Source organism: Aptenodytes patagonicus, chromosome 6, assembly GCF_965638725.1.
Source record: "Aptenodytes patagonicus chromosome 6, bAptPat1.pri.cur, whole genome shotgun sequence".
Taxonomy (NCBI): domain Eukaryota; kingdom Metazoa; phylum Chordata; class Aves; order Sphenisciformes; family Spheniscidae; genus Aptenodytes; species Aptenodytes patagonicus.
In genome coordinates this window covers 5,116,650-5,133,217 of record NC_134954.1, presented here as the reverse complement: position 1 = coordinate 5,133,217, position 16,568 = coordinate 5,116,650, and the positions used below count along the sequence as shown (strand labels likewise).

Here is a 16,568-nt window from a genome sequence, read left to right as displayed (position 1 = left end):
AGTAGATTAGAGGCTTAGTGCCACTCTCTTTTTAGTTCACCAAAAAATCCAAAATACATGCTCCAGCCAATATTGTAGTGTGGCTGATGTGAGTCTCTTGTAAGGAATGAAATGGGGACCCAACCTGGCCCATCACCGATGCTTGCCCTACCTGCCAGCACCACTGCTGTTCAGTAACTTGGTCCCTTTTGCCGTAAAGCATGGGAAGCCGTAAACCTGCATCACCTGGATAATTATATCACTAAATCTAACTTCCCTTCTGTTGGTTCAAGGAAAGGGACATATAAGTTGCTATCTGGCTAAGTGAGAAGCTGGAGACTAATCTGGTGAAAAAACCTTACAGTGAAATCTCAGCACTACCCAATTATATGGTAGTATTATATTCCCAGTTATATAGTATAAAGAAGGTTCATCATAAATTCTTGAAATATTCACCCTTCTCATTCCTAGTAAGAACTGGGTTGATACTAAGCTGTTTTAAGGTATGGACTGATAGGAACACACAGGAAAAACCTCACATGTGTGGTGCATTATATAAGTGAATACCCAAACCAGATACTTCTTCACAACTTCTAGGTCTCAACTCCTCACCCTACAGTCTAGGATGATACAAGAAAAGAGGTTCAAAAAGAAGCTCGATGGCAGCACCTCCCAGTTGTTCACAGAGAATAATATTACAGAGCACACTTCCCCCACGAATCACTCAGCAACAGCTGGAGTACCATATAAGAGCTAACCCTAGAAAGTCCAGCTGAGACTGGACTGAGTGTACATTATTTCAGTCATTTCACCACTAATAATAAATATTCAGTAGGGTTCTGCAGTCACTGTTAGGGAACAGCAAGAGTGAGGTGCTCCTCAAGGGAAGGGTATCCAACGGGAACAGGGAGGCAGACAGGCGGCAACCTCCCCAGTAGGGGCCCAGTCCCATAGTCCTTGAGCAAAGTGCACAGGGCGGGCTGGTGAGCGGGGTCAGCCAGGAGCCCAGATCACCAGGCACATCTTTGTGACAAAGCAGGGCCAAGGAAAGTCAGAAAGTGAAATCAGGGCCCGGGTCAGAGAAGCACATGGCTAGGCACAGATGAAATGCAGCTCAGACAGGGACAACGCAGAGGGCCTGAGCTTAAAAGCAGCTGCTGAGCAATGGGGGAAAAAGGCCCCTGGTGAGGTTTCTCTCAGCCACCTCGCACACCTCTTTCCCCATTAGTCTGAGGTGGGTTGCAGCTGCCCCATATCAGACCTGTCCTTGAGCACAGGCAGCCAAACCCCTCAGGGGAAGAGGTTGCACTCAGGGCCCCTACAGCCACCATAAAGGCCAGTATTAGAACTGGGCACGTCTCCTCACCAAAGGGCGGGTGACCAGAGAATATCTGAAGCTCCAAATGAGCAACTATCAGGATGTTCCAACTATTACCAATTCAAATACCACAAGAAACCAACCCTCAGAGGTGTTGAAGCACCTTTCTCGGAGGTTGAAAAGGAGGGCTTGCCTTCTAATGCTAGATCCCAATGACAGCATGAATACAGCATGTACCTAAAGTACATGCTTTAAATTAAAAAATAGGATAACTTTATTGACATAACAACCACATACATGCATAATGTACATCTATCCATTTTCTGCATTCAGATATTGCTATATAGTACCTATAAATATTAATTTTACATATGTAAATTGGACCAACTATGTGCCTTACCTGAAAAACCTACAGCACAATTCATTTCGTATGAAGGATCATCCAGAATTTTCACAAGCATGAATTCCAGCACCATATAAACAACTCCAACCAGCACTGAAAATACTGCAATTATGTATGCAAACCATATGCTCTTAAGCTTTTTTTCCAGCATTATCCCCTTCCAAAGCATGGAAATCATGTTATAATATAAATGCCAGTCATCTGCATGGTGGACAGGAGAAAGCAGTAAACGCTGCCAGTTCCTTCTGTAGAAGCCTTCATTTACACTGATACACACTTCAAGCAGCGGCCTCACAGGATTCAGAAAGAGAAAAATATTCAGTGCAAGTACCCCAAGAGTAACAGAAGGAATGTTCTGGAGTCCAACTTGAGAAATTTGATAAAGCAGCAAAAGCAGTCCAGCATTGACTCTTCCCTGCCTTCGTTGCATTATTACTTCTTATTCAAAGAAATGTGAAGATTATTCCAATTTCTAGTATTTTGTTCGAATGCAAAACCATACAAGTTTTGGAAATTCTGAAAGAAAAAAGATAACTGCATTATTATACATTGTCATGGTTTAACCTCAGTCAGCAACCGAGTACCACACAGCCGCTCGCTCACTCCTCCCTCCTGCCCCGGTGGGATGGTGGAGAGAATTGGAAGAGCACAAGTGAGAAAAACTCATGGGTTGAGATAAAAACAGTTTAATAATTGAAATAAAATAACAATAATAATAATGTAATAATAATAATAATAATAATAATAATAATAATAATAATAATATACAAAGCAAGTGATGCACAGTGCAATTGCTCACCACCCGCCAACCAATGCCCAGCCAGTCCCCGAGCAGCAGCCCCCCCCCAGCCAGCTTCCCCCAGTTTCTGTACTGAGCATGACGTCCCATGGTATGGAATGTCCCTCTGGCCAGTTGGGGTCAGCTGTCCTGGCTGTGCCCCCTCCCGGCTTCTTGTGCACCTCCAGCCTTCTCAGTCAGCAGAGCATGGGAAGCTGAAAAGTCCTTGACTAGTGTAAGCACTACCTAGCAACAACTAAAACATCAGTGTGTTATCAACATTGTTCTGGTCCTAAATCCAAAACACAGCACTGTACCAGCTACTAGGAAGGAAATTAACTCTATCCCTGCCGAAACCAGGACACATATATACAGGGGTGTTTTCAAGCTCATCACTGGTTTTTTTGGGTTTTTGTTTTTTTATTTTAACCCAGTGAATTCTTCAAGCTAATCAGCTGAGACCTTTTTTTAAATCAGAACAAAAATTCAAGTGAGAAAAAAAACACCACAATTTTTAAACTGGCATAAGACACAAATAAAAGGGGTTTATAAAGATAATCCAGACAAGCGTTGGGAGAAAAAGGAGTCTGCAACGTCTCTTTCATGTCCCTGGACAGGCTTTACTTCACCTATAAAATTCCTGGATGTCCTAGACATGTTCTCATTAATATCGTGATTCACTCATAATTATTAAAATTTCAGGAAGGAAACCAGTTAGAAATTCTTCTCGGGATTCTCGGTTTTCAGGCTTCCCATCTTTGCTACATACATAATTTTTTTTCATGACCATTTTTCCAACTTTTACAAATATTCAATACAAGCTAAGAATGAAAATTAAAAGTCACAATTTCAAAAAGTAGGAGACACAGCTAAGTACTCCTAAATGTAAGCTTTGAAAATTGTTATTGTTTTCCTAGTGACTGAATTCAAAGTTTAGTTTAAAAACATGCGATGGTAAAAAAAAAAACAACTGTAGGAGGAAAGCATATACAAGAACAGCAGACAAAATTTCCAGACAGTTATAGCAAAACTTTCATCTCTGCCCTATTTATGCCAGATAAAATGGAGGATAAAAAAGGGCTATAAAAGTTCTAGATCTAGCTAGAAATAGGGTTACTATGACAGAAACTGAGAAAGGGCATCGAGCTAACCTGTGCAAGCCTATAAAGAGAGGAGGGAAGAAGCTGCATTGGAGAATACCGCACAAAGGTGACATGGAGTTTCTAGAGAGTGGAACCACCTGCAGAAGACAGGAAGAGACACTGAATTTCAAGTAGCTTCTGAGGGCTACTTCAACTTGGCCAGTACTATTTTTAGTTCTCAGAACTCTCCAAGGTGGCACAACAACAGCGTGGCCACTCTTCTCCACCTCTAGGATGCCACTTCTTTGCTGAACTACTGAATATATGCAAGACATTATTTCACACATAAGTATCAACCATGCAGAGCCAGCAAAATACACTTATTCTTCAAAACTTCGCCATCAGGTTTCAAATGAAACTTCCTGAAATATGTAGATATATACAAAATTCTCATCTCAACACCCTATTCACCTCCTTTTCCATTACATTATAAAATAGAGTAAGTTGCTAATATACTAACTTTTTATTTAGTTTAAATTCCTTTCCAAAGCATCACATCAAATGCTTCCTCTGTAAACATTTTTATTAGATAAACAGCAACAATCTAATTCTTTTGGAGGACAGCAGAAAAAAATGACACCTTTATAAGGAGAAAAGGACAACAGCTCAAGATGCATTCCACATTACGTCTATTAGGATTTACTAAATTGCACATTTCTACAGACCATTGGTATGCCTGCAAACACTTTACTAAACATTTTTCTTTAGGTATTCAAAGTATCATTGATAATTTGATCGGGTTGCACCGCACAAAGTAAGTGAACACATGGAAAAGAAGGAAATCACCTCTGAATGATGTTATCCCATAACAGCAAAAGGAACTACGAAACCTGCACAGGGTTGAACATCAAAGATCATCATCTAGGGGCCAGCCTACCTCCTCTACTTATATCTAAGTGAGAGGAGCATATACTTCCATGCTAGTTCACACACATAATTAATTAATGACACTTCTTATAGTTAAGTTTAAGTTATTCTAGTCTCTAGATTTCTCTTTAAATTGCATTTATGCTTATTATAGCACTTTAAGAGAAGAAAAAAACCCCAGTAGCATCCTCAAAACAACTGCAGAAGAACAGAATGCAAGTACACTTATTTACTACATTAAAAGGAAATTCACTGCATTTTTTCCCATGGTCTAATCTCAGAGATGCTACATAACGTCTAAGTCCTGCCCAAAACAGAGTGGAAACAGCAGAAACACACTTTATACCAGGCCTCTTGAACATGTAACTCCAACTACACTGGTGCCTTTAAAAACCAGTTTCTAATCCCCACAATTTAAATACAGAGACCACAGCTCTAGTCCCTACAAAGCCCAAATGAGCTAAGACCTCTTAAAGTGTAAACTGATTGTTGCAGATGATAATTAACATTGTCAGCCTTTGACTTTAAGTCAACATTACCAAAAAAATACTTAAATAATCAAAGGTTTAATCACTATCATTCTCTTTTTCCACACTACATGCTCTGATACCAGGTATACCAACATCCCCAAACTGTTCTTTATGCATCTACCCAAACCTCTGACTTTTCTCATACCACTGACAGAGCTAAATTTTTTCCCCACCACAAAACAGTTGACATAAAAACTGTTAGAATTTAAAAGTCAACATCATTTAAACTCAAGTTATGTGGAAACCCCAAAATCTTGCCATACCATGTTGTTCAAACTGCCAAATACTACAGTCTTACTTTTTAAAGTTGTTCCCCCCCCCTTGTGATACTCTTTAATTCCCAATTTAAATACTTTTAACATACATGCACCTAGGAAAAGAAACCCTCATACAGCACTTATCTGTACAACAATCATGTAACATGGCTGGGATTACAGTAGTGCTATTTATTATAAATCATTCCCATTATTGGGAGCAACCAAAAATGCCAGCCAAGACACATTATGTGTTTGATTATAAAGGAAAAAGATATAAGAAAGAAAAGAGTAGTTATTTGACAGCCTTCTGGAATGCAACTCACTTAAAATATATAGAGCTTTCAACCGTTTAAACATTCTTCCTCAGCCTCTACTCTGTTTATTAAAAGTCTAATGAGGCTTGAAACAATGAAGCACTTATTCCTTTTTCTTTTTTGAAAACATGCCACCCACTTCAAAATGTACAAATTTCCAGAACAGACTTGAAATGGACATTTGTCTTGCATCTAGGCTGCCACGTGTCTGCATTTTTGTCACCTACTCAAGATAAATGTCTGAACTAAACATTCTTGGAATTTGTTTGTTTGTTTTGTACTAACCAAGTGCAAAGCATTTAAACTTTTATTTTTACTGTGACAACCCCCCTTGCTCACTTGGCAACCATAAAATATTATGACTTCATATTATTGAAAAATCATGTAATAAAGCAAATATTTTAGTAAATACCAGTTAAAATGAAATGTTATACTGTCTTTTCCTATAGCTGTAATTTGAAGTTAGAGGAAAAGAATCTCCCTGTACCCTTGCTCCCCCCAAAATGGACAGAACTAGCCTGAAATTTTGATTTATGTTTACGTGAAGCAAAATCCAGCCCATTCCCCTTCTCCTTAAAAAAATAAATAAATAAATCACACTGTGACATAAGCCTAAATTTTTATGAATAGATGGAGACGTATAACATCTCATTCCCACCAAGGGTGAACGCAGCCATGATCTACAGATTTTGCCATTATCTGCATGGCACATCCTGACCTTCAGACCTGTCAGCAACCTTCTCTCTAGAACTGCTTTGTTCTTCTCGCTGCTTTGCAAAAATTATTTGTAATGGAGGTACCTTAGCATTGCATAACTCTCTACTGACAGAAAAAAATCCCAGGGTTACTCTTCCAGTTCAGGTGAGGAATATGATTTTGAAGTGAATTTCTCCATTGCCCCCACTGACTTCACTCTGGTTCACATCGTGGAGTGGCCTGAGTGTGCATGAACTAGTCTCTTTTCGGATGAAACTAAACCAGGAGATGTGTCCAGGAAAGAACCCAGTGCACTCCAGAAAAAATTGAGCATTCAGCCTACGTGTCCGGATTAGAGCTAGACCAATGTAAAAAAAGCCACTTGAAACATGTAAAGGGTGAATATCAGATCCTGAGCATAAACCATTTCACACTACAGATAAGCCTCAACAGGCCCACACTACTTGTCTATGAAGATACAGTCTCACGGTACAAAGACTTATCCAAGCAAAGAACAAAACAGAAACAGTGTTTTTAGGGCAAAAGGAGAGTCCTACAAAGGAAGCAGAAGCAAACTGTAAACCCTTTTACTATTGCCCTCAAACTTGGGAAGCGGGGAGGGAGGAAGGCATAACAAAAAAAAAAAAAAATACCAATGCAAGAAAAAACTCAAGATTTGAAACATAATGAATCATCCTGTTTATATTTATTATATATGCAAGGAGGTCAACCACAGCTGTCAGTTACAATAAGCTTTGAAATGTATAGTCAATTACATCGTTCACAACAAAAGACTAGGTTCTGATATAATTATAAAAGTAATTACTTTATAAAGAATGACCTGGATTAATCAAATGTGCATTTAAAGGGCATAATATGCGTCCACTCACAAAGGAATACTGAACTTTAAACTGAAAAAACACAACGCTTCAGAATTTGGTATGAGAAGTCATACATCTGTAATACAAATGTTTTAAAATAATTTAAGTCAGTAACCACCTTGCTGAAAGGAAACAATACAAAGTTAAATATCAACATAAAATGACTGCATAAAAGGCTACGTCACGAAGTCTTTTATTGTTTTTTAAAAGGCCACATTTTATTTTAAATGTCCTTCAAAGTTTTCTGTGAGAATAAGGAAGTTCCTCTGCCTCTTATGTCTGCTTCAGCATGAAAATTGAAAATGTTTTATAGTTCCTTAATCCTCTTAAGTACTACTAAAAAGAAGCGCTTAACAAAATAAGCTTTTAAGCTAACAACTTCAACTTACAACTGAAAATCGTGTTGTGAAGGGTGTGACAATTACTACTCACAAAAAATATACACATCTTAAACAATACATGCCAAGAATACTTTTGGACACCTTATCCCGAAATAAATGAGACAGCTTTCAGAGGAAAGAACGGAATGGACTAGGTCAAATCTCATACTCTGCCTCTCATCTTAAGTATGAACATCTGAGACACTAAGCATTTAGGCTTTTAATTGCCTCATTAGTTTGACTACTGCTATTTAATCTGAGAAGAATAATACTTAAAGGCTGCAACCTGTCCATCCTTCAATTAAAATACAGAGTTATTCAAATTGTTTCATTATAATTATTAACTTGCAATATTACTGGAAGCCCTGCCAATTTTGGACTCGTGTTTTCATTCACAAAAGAGAAATCAGTTTACTTTACATATTTATCATACATTTAATTAGAATCAGTATACAAATCTAGACATCAGAACGAACATTCACTGGACTTCCCTTTAGGGCTTATCATTGTAAAGACCAGTTATATTCTCTGTCATCATTTGAGACTACTAACATTATCTCTAAAATGTATTTAAGATAACTATATTTTATCTGTCCACCTTCATTTCCTACATGGCATCCACTTCTAATTCAAAGTCTTCAAATTACTCGGTTGGCTACAATGACACTAAAGTCATAGCAAGCAACACTTCCTTATGCCACGCAAGGACACACCATGTAGAACCAACGAGCTTCCTTAGGCCACTCTCAAGGAGATATAAACTTGACGGTTTTCATTCTAGCAGAGGTCAGTCTGATTGTCCAAACAGCCCTTCAGTTCTAAGGAGCTACTCCACCACCATGTAGAGCTAGAATCAGCTGTACATTTGCTCTGTCAGAACTTCCCTCAGCACCAACAAAGCTGACTAAGCATGGACTGGAAGACTTATTCTGGAACTTACATTATGCATTTCAGACACCAGCTTGGCCCTCAAGCTGATATGATGCATTGCAGACAATTTACACGTTGAGCATTATACAGCAGTGACTTAAGCAGGCAGAACCTGAACAAAACCAGCGATCCCAAGTTGCAAGAAGAAAAATAAATGATAGAAGTTAAAAAAAGGCCCAAAAAATTCCTGTAGTAGCAATATGAGAAACGTTATTTGATGTAACAAAGTCTTCAAACCTCTTCGGTTTGTGAAAAATCAGAACAACAATTACTGAAAACTTCTTTACATTGTGATCCAGGAAATTACCGAAAATATATTCATTATGTGACTAATCTACCACTAAATTCATTCCTTCCTGATCTTTCAGTTTCTCTATTACCTTTGGTAGGCAACCAATGTGGAAGTGGTTTGCTCACGTGCCTCAAAACCGAGGCCTCATCTATGGTGAAGAGGATTTACTTGTAACACATATACTAGTGATACTCCCTATTTCCTCCTCCGGAGACAAAGATCACACCGGTCTTTTCATAGCACAGTATAAATCAGCTCCCGAAATGGAACAACCTAATAAAAAGCTTTTTTGTGGTTATAGCTTATTCTAGTCAAGCAGCTGATTATAAATACACTGTCAAAAGGAGTAGGTTTTGCTTATATAAGTTTTATATAATAGAAATTCTGCTGCAATTGCCAAATCAGTAAGTCATTTTAGTGTAGAACAGACAGAAAAAGCAGGAACCTTTATAGATTTTTATACTTTACACTTAGGAAAGTCTACATTTTAGCAACTCTCCTTAGAAATTACTGAGTTTTCCTTCACTGAAAAAAAAAATCTGTTCAGGATCTATACAGGAGCCACAACAGCAATGTGTTACCACTAACACATTTTAGAAAACCTAAAAGCAATACATAGTATTCTCTACCCCTAAATTTATGTCACATATAATCAAACAGATAAAGCATTTTTGACCAAGCTTGAAAGAAAAAGGAGTATGTCAATAGATAATTTCTTTCTTTGAAGCATCAGCTCTTGCTGAACCTCTGTGGTCGGTCAGTCAGAATTCCTTTATCAAAATATTCTGAGGGGACATAATGGACATATTAAGTCCCTTCCCAGTTTTGTGGAAGGAAAGGAACACGGAAACGTTTGATAAATATTCTTACTATGCCCATCTCATAATAGACAGTAATTAGTAACTACTTCTCAAAATGCTAGGATGCATCTACACATAATGCAAGTTAGAGAAGTAAAATAATCGTAAATATTTATAGCTATATCACTGCACTGGTTAAGGTGAGGGGATGTCACAGTTTAAAAAATAAAAATACATCAGAACACTGGACTCCAGATTAGGCCACAGAGTTTTAATTTCATAGATGTTTAACTACTTTAATTAGGGTCGGGGGTTTGGGGGTTTTTCCACTTGATTGCAATACTCACGCTTGTATAATCCTAAAACTGGGTAATTATACCAGAAGAGCATCCTCCTTTATCTCAAGAATTCTGTAATATAATTAAAATGAAACAACCAATGCTTCCCTGACTCCACTTCAGAAGCGTGAAGCACAAGAGCTCTTACAAGTTTCGCATTCCTTAGTTTGTGTTGCTTCAAGGGAAAATTTGTCTGCAGTTTGTAGGAGAAGGGAAGGACAGGAAGCTTACTTTCCAATGAAATCCATTTGAAATAATACTGCTTAAATATAAAAACAATTCAGAAATATACACTTTCTAGTATTAGTGTTAACTCTTGCCAAGACCTCAAATCTCTTTGAATTAGCAAAATGCAGCTCCAGGAAGAACATCACTGCGCTATCACATGAAATTAAACCAACTCAGGTATTATTAAATACATTTTATAAACACCTGAATTACTTAAACTCAGTGTTTACACAAACCTAATAAAGTTTACCAAATATAGTTTAGCTGAGGTACATTTGTCATTGCTTCTCCTTTGATACAGGTGCAAGTTATTTGCAGGTTTGGGGAGGATTTTTTAGCATTTTATCATTTTAACAAGGAAAGAAAGGGATATAGTTCTGGTCAGTTGTTTTTTTTTTAAATCAGTTGATTATTTACATCATCTGTAAAAAAACACTGCTGAAGGGAAATGCAGTAAATAAATAAAATAACTACTAACGGAGTTAATATGCAGCGCATTTTTAGTTGTCACTGCGCTTAAAATGAATTCGCAGCAGTTTACTGATAAAACAGGCGTATCTGGGTTTTGGACCTTGGGAACCAGCGCTGTCACATCCCTACCGTTTTCCACGCTGACACTCTCCGCTCATGCAGACACTGCTCCCTGCTACCGCCTCAAAAGCATTTGCAAGAGCAAAGTCCTACAGAAACGGGGTGGGGGTATGCTAAGAGTTGTTGAAGTGTGAAATATTAGGTGTTTTTGCGGTTTCTGAAACTCACTTCGTTTCCATAAACTTCGCTCCGCCGCTCTGCTTCCCGCGGCGGGTGACGAGCTAAACCCGGCGGAGGGCAGCTTACTAGAAGCCAGCTCCAGACAGCTAACGGCTTCAAGGGAAGCCTTCCCCAGCGCAGAGGCCTCTGAAGTGCTTTATGCTTCGAAGTACCGGACAGCCCCCGGCACGGGAGGGCGGCGGTTCGCCAGACGCGGCACCCGGGTCCGGGCTGCGCCCCTCGCGCCCGCCTCGCCTCACGGCCGCCTCCCGCCCTCCGCCGGGGAGGAGCGGACGCCGCGCGCCGGGGCCCTCACACCGCCCCGCCAACCGCCGCCACCCCGCGCCCTGCCAGCCCCGCAGCGGGCCCAGCCGAGGCGGGCTGAGGGAACAAGGGGGGGCCAATCCCGCCGGGAAGAGGCGGCAGGGCGCCGCGGGGCTGGCTGCCGCCTCCCCGGCCCCGAGCGGCGGCGGGCGAGGGCACCGACCGCCCTAGCGGCAGCGCCGCGCGCGCGCGCACGCCCCCTCCCCTCCCCAGCACTCACATTCTGCGGCGCGCGCAGCGGCAACCCAGGCCCTCACGCCGCACCACGTGACGCGGCCGCCACTCAGCGGCGAGAGAGGCGGTTTCCAGACCCGCCCTCGGCGCTCGCCGCGGCCGCGCATGCGCCGGGAGGCGCCCGGCTCCGTCCGCGGGCGCGGTCCGCCGGAGAGGCGGGAGCGGAGAGGCGGGCTGGGCGAGGGGAGCGGCCGTGCCCTCGGCAGCGCTGTGAGGGTGGCGCGGGGGCGCTGGCATGGGCGTTAAAATTGAGGCAGAGTAGCCGGGCCTGGGGAGTAGCGCGGCCCCGGGGCGGCAGGCCGAGGCCGGCCGACGCAAGGCCCGTTGCCGGTCGCGCAGCGCCGTGTTCCGCCCTGCCGCGTCGCTCAGAAGGGTTCCGCCTAGGAGCTGAGGCAATTGCTGAGGAGCGGGCGAGTGGCTCCTGTTACCTTTATCTGCACTGCAGGCTGTGAAAGGGCGTTGAGGCGAATACAAATTGGGGAAGATAAGGGGGTGTTTAGGAGCGGGCGAGGAGCGCACCGGATCCTAAGCAAACCCCCTCGGCGAGTACGTTGCGGTGAAATACCGGCTCCAGGTGATGAAAGGTGCCCAGCTTCCCAGTTGGAAGTCTTTGAGTTGTGTTTATTCTAATAACGTCTGTGAAAATATCGGTTACTGGTACTACTTGCCATTAAAATGCATAATTAGGTTCCCTTTGAAAATGTCTTACTGCACATGCAAAACAGTAACTAGTTCTGTAAGTCTAATAGTTCGACAGCTTTAATTTTTTCCCAACATTAGGGCGATAAGATGAACACGTTAGTTTCACTTGTGCAGAGTACTAGTCACTGGTGTTAAGTATTATTCCCCAAATTTGATACAAATATCTAGAGTGGGAGCTTTGTTACTAATATTCACTAGGGAATACATTGAGCAAATTATAAATGCCTAAAATAATAGGTTATCATAGAAATGTTGGCAAGCTGATGGTGCAAATATGTGACTAGAAGTGAATCATACAAAATCCACAGCCAAAGCTACGTGTAAAAGGCCCTATTTTGCCGTCATTTCTGTGGCACTCAGGTTTCATAGAACGTTTTGGCAATTCGTACAAGTATGTCATAGAATTTATAAGAAAATTGTATTCTGCCCTTCCAAAAACAGCACACAGCTCAGCAGACTGGCAGGCATGAAAGGGGCTGAATTCCTAGAAACAGGGTGGAGATCAAGTTAAAGGAGCATACTTTGCCAAAACAAGCAACTTCAGCATAGTCTTCTCTTCCAAGAACAAACGGAAGCCAAAAGAGGAGTGCGGATTCAGTGTGTGCCACCATTTAGACGCGTTATCTTAAGCTCCTTAGTTTTAGCACATTTAGATCTGTTACCTCAATTAATGCTAATCATCATAATTCATAGAAATCACGGGATGTGGGAGTTAATAAATGCCTAGACTGATAGATTTTATAACATACACCAGGTTTTCTATAATTGGCACCATATTCTGTAATAGCGTGCTCCATTTTCATACAATCATAATTCCAGTCCATAATTCTTACCGATGCAGTATTTATTGCCTGGGTACAGATCCAGATCTTACTATTGGATGTACAAGTCCTGAGGTTGTGGTTCTCTTCTGGGACCTAGAAGATCTGGATTTCATTCCTAGTTCACTTCCTGGGTCAACCTGAGAAATCATTTATTAATATTCTGTCTTTTCGGGTCTTCGTTGATACGGCAGGGATAACAGAAGTCACAGGAACAATGGGAGGCCGAGTAAAAGAATGGTGTGTTCAGATGCTGTAATTAATGGGCCACATATGTAGATAGATTTTAAAAAACCCACTGTTCTTGTACTTTTTACCCAAGTGTAGGATTTGGTATCCATTAAGTTCTTAAAATTTGGTTTTTTTCCTGTTCTACACAGATTTTGCTAAAAAAACCCCCAGATCTTCCGGATTATTTTATACTTAGATAAATAGCTGGTTAGAAAAAAAACCAAACACCTGCTGCCCTCTTTCTTTAATCTCACGGCACCACTTACCTCATGGATTTCTTTTACCTTTTTGTCTGAATGTTCATTTTTCTTATCAATAAAATTGAATAACATGATAAATACTGTTCACAAACTACAACTTTTTTTTTATGGAAAAATTCAAAAGCTGATGAAACCTATTTCTTTAGCCTTGCTCATACATGTCCCATATGTGCGATTACCCAGCTTTCCTCAACATGAACATGTTCTTGAGTAAGAACAGCAATTTAGTTTGGCTGAAGGGCTGGCACATAAAAGGTTAGTTGAGTTCATATAAGACAATATCCCTTTCCATTTAAGCGACTATTAACAGTATAGGTTCAGTTTCCTAGTTATGGCTGGCTTGATTAGAATGAGAATTTGATACTTGGAAAGAAAATAAGGCAGAAATAAACAAAAACATCATTTTCATAACCCATGTACGCTTAGCACAGGAGTGACGCATACGGTTAGCACTGCTTACGCCTTAACTGCTAACTATATAATCTATGTAAATATTTATAATACAGCTATTATCAGTGTAAACATACAGCTTAGTCATATGTTGACCCATAATTAAAAAGTGACATTGAGAGCTTTCCTTCGCTTAATAGCACAAGGTTTAAACAGGTTTTAGGAGCAATAGAGCAGGTCTTGGAATACTCATTTTTTCTGAGATTTATAGTGAGGCTTTTCAACATGAAATAACTGGGAAGGAACAGCCTGCTGTGGAATGCGTGGATGCAAATTAAATCCATATCTGAAAGATATTTTTTTAATTAATGCTGGGAATCTGATAGCAGCGTATTTGAAACACTGTTTACGTTAATCTTGAAGGAACTAGTTAGGACTAGCCTACAGATGTAAAAAGAATGTGAAAGCATAGTTACAGTAAAGGAAGTGTGACTTTCCTAGACTGTCACTATGTGACAGTGTTTACAAATAGTAGAAGAAGAGAGAAGCAGTAACGCAGAATTTGATACATGGAATATTATGAGTCTGTCAGAAAATTAACAAAATACAGATGATTAAAGGATGGGTTTAAACATGTTATTAGTTTATGTACAGCTGTTGTACCACTGCTACCATTCTGGTTCTGAAAGCAACACAATGCTGTGGAAACTGCGGAGGCAAGCCCTTCGGAGAGATACCTATGGAAATATAATCTGATAACAAATGTTTTGTATGAATTCGGGGCTTACTCTTTCGGAGTCTTTGATCTGGCGTTAACTTTGTCTTTGCCATGTAGCCCACCCATACTAACTTTTCCTTAGCTGGTGGTGTACTTTCTCCAGTTCAGCTGCCATCAGCACCAACACCGTAACTTTATAACACAGTATGGACAAATGGAGTGAAAAAGGTAGGCGCTTTCTCTCCAGCTTATAGAGATAAAAAGGAATATATCCTGGAGGTTCTTGATCTGTTCATATCATCAGCCAGAAGGAATAGAAGAAACATCTGGTGGAAAATAAAAGAGTGTATCGGTCTGAACGTGGGCCGGAAGAAACGGACTAACATCAAAAAGGTTTCATAACACTTACAGCCAAAGGGGCCTTTGATCATCTAGTCACCTCCTGCTTATCCAGATACTTCCAAATTGCGTTGAGAGACTTCAGTTAAACCAAAGCATTTTCATCCTCAAAAGCCTAAGCTGTTGTACGTGACCAGAAGAAAACAGAGTAGACCAAAAGGCAGTGTTAAGGAAATGAATGTGTGAAATATGCCAAGAAGGTGGTACCAGGCAATCTCTCTACGCAACTGAAGGGCTTTCTAAAAAAGATACCAAAATCAAAAGAGAATATAATTTGAGATCACTGGTAAAAACAAGCTATGATGCAACAAGTTATTGGTTATGGAATAACAAGACAGTAACCTTGATTTAAAAATGTGTATATGCAAACATTCATTTTGCTTGACCGCAGGAAAGTTAAATAATCATTACTAAAACAGTCTGAAAGTTGTTAACCATAATAATACTATAGGCAGAAAATATTCTGTTGAATACAGTTCTTTTTTCAGTGGCAACATAATTTACATCTCATCATTCACAGTTTATACAAACCATGAAGTTAGAGTATATTCTGCTGCTGGCAGGGAATTTTTGTTAATGCTGTAGCTGTGAAAATTTTGTGATTATTTCCCACTTTTATAAAGCATTCACATAATGTTTTCCGTTATGGAAACATGGGTTTTGATCCATTTTTTAATGAAATTTTAGCTGCTTTATAGCAAGGATGTATCAGTAATCTAGTGACATCTTTGTGTGCTCCATTGGCCTGCAGGATGCGGGACAATGGAAGCAACGTGCTCCCCCAGGGAGATGAAACAACGGTTTGTAGTACTCCCAGGTTCCCAGCTCTCAAAGTTGGGCTAATCCGGAGGCAATACTGGAGGGCTTTGCCTGCACTCCTTGTGAAGAAGGATTTGTCGAAGACAGTAAAGGAATTTCTCCAGAAATTACATTAAGCCCCTTTTTGGAAGTCGTTTGTTGCTCTGTATTTTCTCATGGATATATGAGTAGAATTTGGGTTCTTGTCCTTTTACGCTAACCTTGGTTCTACAATGTATATGCTCACCAACCCGACTCATGTCCCCTGCAGAGAGGTTGGGAGGCAGAGGCAGGGGTGGGGAAGCATTTGGAAGAGGGGCTGATACCAGTGGAAGACTGGTCTTAAAATTTTACTTCATGATTCAGTCTTTTTATTTTCGTAAATAGTGAAAGGAGACGTATTTCCCTTGGAAGTTTGAATCCCAGAAGTAGCGAGGAGGCATAGTATGTCATAATATTCATAATATTGAAATGGGAGTTGATTATTTGTTTTTGTTTTTTGTTGTTTCTAACTTAATGGGCTTCCTAAAGCTGTCTTTAACATACTGAGTTTTATTTAACAAAACTAAGCCTGACAAAGGCGTCTGTCATGGCCCAGAGAGCACTGACGGGCCTTAACTGCCCTGAGCAGCCTCACCTGGGTCCCCCTCCCCAAACCCCCTGCCCATGGGCCCAGGAGCCCCATTTAAGGTCAGCCCCAGGCCTTTGCTCCCTTCCTGCGTGGGGCTGTAGCAGTGTTGGTCTCTAGCTCTGCTGCAGCCTTGCCCTGGCTACGGGCCCTGCTGAGCTGGGCCTGGCCTGCGGGCTG

At 40.7% G+C, this 16,568-nt stretch overlaps 1 protein-coding gene across 2 annotated transcripts in view; it reads right to left on the bottom strand.

Annotated features, from left to right (window-relative positions):
* RHBDD1 (rhomboid domain containing 1) overlaps positions 1-11,450 on the bottom strand; it is a 55,253-nt gene extending 43,803 nt beyond the window's left edge. Inside the window, exons 1-2 of one of the 2 annotated variants that reach the window (XM_076340902.1) lie at positions 11,428-11,450; positions 1,698-2,216 (exon numbers count right to left, since the gene is read on the bottom strand). In XM_076340902.1, coding sequence (XP_076197017.1) covers positions 1,698-2,130 — 433 coding nt within the window. In that variant the 5' untranslated portion in view covers positions 2,131-2,216; positions 11,428-11,450. Of the gene's footprint in view, positions 1-1,697; positions 2,217-10,892; positions 10,955-11,427 lie in introns of those variants that run through there. The other variant, XM_076340903.1, reaches the window with a different exon arrangement.
* Between the last annotated feature and the right edge of the window lie 5,118 nt (positions 11,451-16,568).